General features: G+C 58.4%; 1 protein-coding gene across 1 annotated transcript in view; it reads left to right on the top strand.

Annotated features, from left to right (window-relative positions):
• cbarpa (CACN subunit beta associated regulatory protein a) overlaps positions 1–274 on the top strand; it is a 15,792-nt gene continuing 15,518 nt past the window's right edge. The window contains exon 1 of the mRNA XM_014015609.1: positions 1–201. Coding sequence (XP_013871063.1) covers positions 1–201 — 201 coding nt within the window. The remainder of the gene's footprint in view (positions 202–274) is intronic.

The raw sequence follows: 274 nt of genomic DNA, 5'->3' as shown, positions 1-274 counted from the left end.
ATGGCTTGTGTCACGACTGCCTCAGCCACCAGTAGCATCATCGTCCCAGCCGGGTCACGTGGTGCGCCAGGAGCGGGCGGTGGGTGTGTCCAATCGCGTGTGGTTTCATTCATAACTCCAGTCTTTCAGTCAGAGCCGGAGCTGAAGCATGCAGACGGAGCAGGCTGCCTGCGGAGCGCTTCTCACGGAGTCTACGGCGGGGTGAGTCCGATCTTTGTCTCCTTCAATCCACACACACACACACACACACACACACACACACACACACACACAC

The sequence above is a fragment of the Austrofundulus limnaeus genome, unplaced genomic scaffold, assembly GCF_001266775.1.
Source record: "Austrofundulus limnaeus strain Quisiro unplaced genomic scaffold, Austrofundulus_limnaeus-1.0 Scaffold3, whole genome shotgun sequence".
Classification (NCBI taxonomy): domain Eukaryota; kingdom Metazoa; phylum Chordata; class Actinopteri; order Cyprinodontiformes; family Rivulidae; genus Austrofundulus; species Austrofundulus limnaeus.
The sequence above is the reverse complement of the archived record's forward strand: the minus strand, read 5'-3'. Positions and strand labels throughout refer to the sequence as shown.